This window comes from Larimichthys crocea, chromosome XV (genome assembly GCF_000972845.2).
Source record: "Larimichthys crocea isolate SSNF chromosome XV, L_crocea_2.0, whole genome shotgun sequence".
NCBI lineage: Eukaryota > Metazoa > Chordata > Actinopteri > Sciaenidae > Larimichthys > Larimichthys crocea.
This window is the reverse complement of record NC_040025.1, coordinates 20,771,517-20,777,516: the sequence shown is the minus strand read 5'-3', so window position 1 is coordinate 20,777,516 and position 6,000 is coordinate 20,771,517. Positions and strand designations below refer to the sequence as shown.

Sequence of the window (6,000 nt, the reverse complement as noted above, 5' to 3'; positions counted from 1 at the left end):
GGGTGACCAGCAGGGAGCCTCATCTGTTGCCCGTGCATGCCCAAAGCTTGATTAGGATTACCAGCAATGGGAACCTGCTGGGGCTGTTGCTGGTTCATTTGCTGGTGTTGTTGTTGTTGTTGTTGCTGCTGCTGTTGCTGCTGCTGTAGCTGTTGCTGTTGCAACTGGTGTTGTTGTAACTGCTGTTGTTGGAGTTGAGCCATTTGTTGCTGCTGTTGTGGAGTCATCTGCTGTGGGCCAACCTGGCCCTGGAATTGAGCCATGTTACCAGGAACATTTGGAGAAGGGCCACGCATCATCTGGCCAGGCATGACCCCAGCTGGAATCTTGCCTCCAAATGCCTGCTTGTTGCCTTGCATCTGGTTGGCGACCATTTGTTCCATCATGTTTTGTTGTTGCTGTTGTTGTTGTTGCTGCTGCTGCTGCTGTTGTTGTTGTTGTTGTTGTTGTAGGAGCATGGCCTGGTGCGCTTGGCCTCCAACCATCTGACCCTGCCCATGCATCACCCCCTGGCCTTGCTGAGGCATCATCTGCTTAGGTGGGGTCATCCCCCCCCTCTGCCCTTGATTGAGGGGCCTTGAGAGGACAGTCTGACCTCCACCCTGGCCTTGAACCTTCTGGCTGGGGGAGGAAGACACGGGCTGGGCCTGATGCTGGAGGCCCATCATCTGGGTCTGGAGACCAGGCTGTTGCTGCCCCATACTAGGCCCAGCAGTTGTGCCAGGGGGTGGACCTGCTATGTTACTCTGTACACCCATAATGTTTGGTTGGGCATGGGGTGGACCCTGCATTGAGTTTGGTGTGGAGACTGACACCTGAGCTCCTGATGAAGAGGAAAAAAGACAATGACCTAAATGCATTTCACAACAGGTAATAAGCTGCTAACTGCACGTTATGCCAGTGTGACAAATGGGCACACCAAAAGCATGTAATGAAATCTAAATGACAATTGATTGTCTTAGTGAAAGCATTAGATTAAGCTGTGATAAAGATTCCTGATGTCATTAGTTTATGTGCCCAGTAAATGCAGAAACATTGGAGTTACCATTACATTTAATTAGCCCTGTCATTTTAGTCCACTAGCTACACAATTAAACAGTTTTATGTGCTGTTGATAACAATTACCATTTACTGTTCTCAAACGTCAGGCCTACAACTATTCATTTTGCCATGACCATATCATACCACATCATATCATATCAGATCAGTTAACTGCATAAAGGTTAATGCAGTAGTGTATCTTATTCAATATACACAATTAATGTTTTTTTAGGAGTTGTTTTTAACAAGATGCATATCTTAAAGATAGTGCTATGACAAAAGTGTATTTTTAAAAATGTAAAATATATTGCCTCTTTGCACGTGATTACGAAATTTACGGGATCTTAGTGTGTGTGAAGAGCACATCTTTTTGAATGCTAAATCAGGTATTTGCCCCTGCTCATCTCACACCATTTTAATTTCCCAACAAGTTTTGTAGATATTTTACCTGTGTGAGTCATCGCTTGACTGCTCTGTAGCTGCTGACTGGGTCCTCCACCAGGGGTTCCTGGAGTGCTGACACTCACCTGACCTTGGACAAAGTTTGGATTTGGAAAGCCCATGGGACGCTTCGACATGCCTGTCATCAGTATTGATTGATTTTGTTATCTTAGACATCATAGTTATTTTAACATCTTTTATGATGATCAAAAAATAAAAGTTTTGGCTGTGCATTTCAATCCAACGAGAAATCGTTAGCAATCGTAACCCACCTGGGTGAACTTGGGCACCAGGCTGTCCATGCTGGGGCATTCCCATGAATCCTTGTTGCATGTTAGGCTGTTGGCCAAGGGCTGCTCTTCCTGGTGATCCAACACCCTGGGGAAAACCCTGTGGAGTTGTAGGTCGCTGAGCCATCATGGGAGGAGTCCCCGGTGAACCCTGCTGAAAAGGAGATGAAGAGGAACCAGGGGACTTGGCAGTGAGGTTGCCCTGCGGTCCAGAAGTTGGTGGAAGAGGGGGAGGGGGTCTGGGTGGTCCTGCGACACCACCAGGGCCAGCTTGTGGACCTTTAGGTTGCGGCGCGGCAAACTGACCCACTCCTGTCTGCTGTTGTTGCTGTAATTGTCCCTGTCCCATGGCACTGAATACCTGGCCAGCCTGCTGGCTACCAAATGGGTAAGGAGGTGGAGGATGGCTGGGAGTCTGAACTGTAGCAAGTGAAGGTGGGCGTTGAACCATTTGACCTTGGGGTGGGGGCTTTCTCCAGGCAGGGCCTCCTTGGGCGGCCTGTTGCTGGAGGACCCCAGGAGGTAACTGGTTCCAGCCAGGAGGCACACCCATCTGGCCTGAAGGGTTGAATGGAGGTCTAGGTCCAAGCTGGGAGAGTTGAGCTTGTTGCTGGGCCTGTTGCTGTTGGTGATGCTGTTGTTGTAGCTGCTGCAGTGCAGCAGGGTTGAGCGGTCTCCCGGCCTGTAAAGCCTGCATGTGATGGGCCGCTTGAGGAGGCACTGGGCCTGAGCCATGGGGACCAGCCTGTTGATGCTGAAGTTGCTGTTGTTGCTGAACTGACATACCACCTGGCATCATTGGATCCATCACATCTGTCAGAGATAAAGGTGCATTTTTTTCTATTATTGCACTGTTCAAGCTACGAGATATTCAAAATAATAACATGTATCGTTTGACGTACAAGAAATAAAGACCTGAACCTGTCTGTGAAGACGGTCTTGGAACACGAGGATGCATCTGTCCACTGCTGCCTGGTACCATAGCCTGACCTGCCATGCCAGGCCCAGGGGGAACCATCGATGGATTAGCCATCCTTATGCCTCCTTATGGAAATATGTGCATATTAAATCATTATGTGTATACAGGCAAATAGTTAATATTTATCAAGTGACTAAAAACAGAATAAAATGACCAACTAATGAATGTGAATTAATACCTGGACCAGGTTGACCCGGAAAGCCGACATCCATTCTCATCTGGCCAGGTGCTCCTATTGGTCCATTCACTCTGACTTCTTGTCCTCTATTTGGTCCCACAGCCACATTGATGGCCCCTTCCCCTGAAAACCAAAGAGGGGACATGTATAACTAACATTTACTACAGAAGGTCTAGTTTGTATCCTTTATTTTGAAGTGCCACAGACAAAAACAACATTATCTTGTGCAACCTGGTTTTAAGGCTGTGCTGTTACCTTCTATCTGCACAGAGAGAATCCCCAGGTCTCTGAGCTGCTGCTGGTTGTTCTGGGCCAACAGCCTAAGCCGCTCAGCAGCATCCCGAGGAATGTTGAAGGTAACCCGCACACTGTTCCACGGCTCCACATGCTGTGGCTGTAGCGCCTCAGAGCCTTGAAGAGGGACAATGAATGAACACAAGTTGCAATTACAGTGAAAATGGAAAAAGGTTTGAATGGACAAGGACAAGGGATGGACACACAAAACTTCTGCTTGAAATAAATTAACAAGAAGAAATTGGGGCACGTTTCAAATGCATAATTTGCAACATGCAGAACAAGAGATTTTCCAACGTATAAATGAAAACAAATGTCTACAAATGTATCTAAATTGAGTACAAATATAGAACACAATAAGTGCTAAAATAAAAAAAATAATGTGCTAAAAAAAACAAAAAACAAAAAACAAAACAAAAAAAAAACAGGACATCATCCACTAGCCAAATACGGGTACAAAGCCAAAAGCCATAAGCAATAGTAATCTACTAAGCGGCTGGTAAAATTTGAACATTCACTAGCCATTTGGCTGATGGACAAAAGTTAATTTTGTATTAGTATTCAAAGTATTCACCCCATTATCTATGTCTTAATATTCACATTTTGACATTACAGTGTCATCTTTTGTTCATCACATCTACTGTGATAATAAAAAAATAAATAAAAAGGTCCAAGAGTATGTTCATTTTTAAAAAGAGGACTAAAGTCTGTTAACATATTCCTTGATAAACTGCAGGAGCTGTACAGTGGCCCATCTGTGGATAACTGTACTGGGTAGCTCCTATTTGTTTGTCAGCATATTAACACTTTTCAGGAACGCCTGTATTGTTTTTTTTCTCTCCGACATTAAAAATAAAATTGAATAAAATCAAAAAAACTAACCCATATCAAGTATGTTTGGTATCCCGCTGAGGATAGTGTCAAGTTTGTGTGTGAAATCCTCATCTTCCATATTCCCTTGGAAGGCGACAAAAACTGTAAAATCTCCTCCCTCCCCGCTGTTTTCTTCCATGCCATCTTGCTTGTTGACTTCTCTCCCCTCTCTCTCTCCTTGTGCCACTGTGCTTCCATGGCAACTGTCAGCATCGTCCCCAGCATCTTCCCCGACACCGGAGTCCCTGTCGGAGTCATTATCAGTTTCCAGGTACTCTGTCCTCTGGGACAGCTGAGGTGGGGTATGTTGATGTGCCATCCTCCCCTCTAACTAGGAGTGGCGTTTGAACTGTTTTATGCTGAAAGTGCACATGAGAAAGAGAGACGTCAAAATAAAGTGGATAAAACCTGCAAAAAAAAAAAAAAGCTGCAATCTTCTGTCTCTCCAGGACTCTGTGGCGTGCAGGAAAGATTGTGGCTAAACCCTCGCACCCTGGACACAAACTCTTTGAGACACTGCCCTCTGGCAGGAGGCTGCGGTCCATCGGGACCGAAACCTCACAGCACAGAAAGAGTATCTTTCCTGTCTGCCACTGGCCTCATCAACAAGGGCACAGGGCTCCCTCTGGCACAACTCTTACCATCCACCCACCCAGACCTACGTTACATCAACGTAGGATATACAGACTCTGTGAGTTACATTAAAGGCCCACCTTATATTCAAACATCTACCTTGTATATTGCACATTTTAAATATTCTGCATACCTCTGTGAACATCTGGTGAATACTTTGTATATTCCTGCACAGCTCTTTTCATTTTAAAACAGTACAATTTATTTATGTTGTTTATATTTTTAGGACTTCATTTTTTAGCTTTCTAATAATGCTTAATTTACTTAATGTTCGTTATGCAACAATGACACTAAGACATCTTCCTGGTATGTGAAAAGCTACTTTGCTGATTTTAACATAATAATTATTGTAGAAGTGAAAAACTGATTTATAGATCATCAGATAAATAAATAGGTCGCTAACTTAAGGTTTTCAGCGGCGTAGGCTACAAGCTTCAAACATGTAGTCCACGTTAAGTAAATAGATGACGTTATCGAGGTAAGGCTAACGTTAACACACCTGTACGTTAGTGACATCACTGTAACCGGCGATGCTTAACTTCAATAGTAGGATTAGATACCAAATAAAAAGGAGACTGCGGGTGTTTGAGATGTCTTAACTGCAGTGTGATTTGCATTCATGTCAAATAAGGTGACATTATAGGTATACATTCACTCCTATAACCGGCAGCTGGCTTGTTTAACATGATCGGCCCAGCAGCAGCAGCAGCAGCAGCAGCAGCTCGGGCCTTAGCGCAAACGAAAGCTAACGCAGCGAGTTTAAAAGTCGGCAGGGAGAACTACAATATCCCGTGTCCTACGTCTCTGTGCATTTTAATGCAGATGCGAACATCACTTACAGTTCATATTAACACATTTACAGGCAGGCACCGCATTATGAAGGAGGACAATATTCATGTCGAGGCGGTTCCTGCTGGCTCCTCCGAAAAAGCTCCAAGCGTTAGCTGAGTTAGCTGCAGTTAATTCATCATGAATGCATTGAAACACAGCCGATTAGCTCCTCGGTTCGTTTGCTTTATTTAGCTACACACCGTCAGAAGTTAATTAGGCACGAGAAAAGCAAAAGCCTTACCGCATATATTCATCTGAAAAGAAGTTCAAGCAGTCGACATCTGCTAGCCAGATTAGCTAACAAAACATGAATCACAAGCAAGTCAGAAGCAAAACAAAACTGCTTCCGGGATGGCTTTACAAAATAAAACCCCAAAGCGGAAGGAGAAACAACATCCTTTTGAACAACATAAAACACAAATATAGTTAAAAAAAAAAGA

General features: G+C 44.4%; 1 protein-coding gene across 1 annotated transcript in view; it reads right to left on the bottom strand.

Annotated features, from left to right (window-relative positions):
• ncoa6 (nuclear receptor coactivator 6) overlaps window positions 1–5,965 on the bottom strand; it is a 12,922-nt gene extending 6,957 nt beyond the window's left edge. Inside the window, exons 1-8 of the mRNA XM_027288650.1 lie at window positions 5,802–5,965; window positions 4,106–4,455; window positions 3,185–3,340; window positions 2,930–3,052; window positions 2,694–2,816; window positions 1,755–2,585; window positions 1,490–1,621; window positions 1–823 (exon numbers count right to left, since the gene is read on the bottom strand). The exon at window positions 1–823 is cut by the window's left edge and continues 552 nt beyond it. Coding sequence (XP_027144451.1) covers window positions 1–823; window positions 1,490–1,621; window positions 1,755–2,585; window positions 2,694–2,816; window positions 2,930–3,052; window positions 3,185–3,340; window positions 4,106–4,415 — 2,498 coding nt within the window. The 5' untranslated portion in view covers window positions 4,416–4,455; window positions 5,802–5,965. The remainder of the gene's footprint in view (window positions 824–1,489; window positions 1,622–1,754; window positions 2,586–2,693; window positions 2,817–2,929; window positions 3,053–3,184; window positions 3,341–4,105; window positions 4,456–5,801) is intronic.
• Window positions 5,966–6,000: the final 35 nt, after the last annotated feature.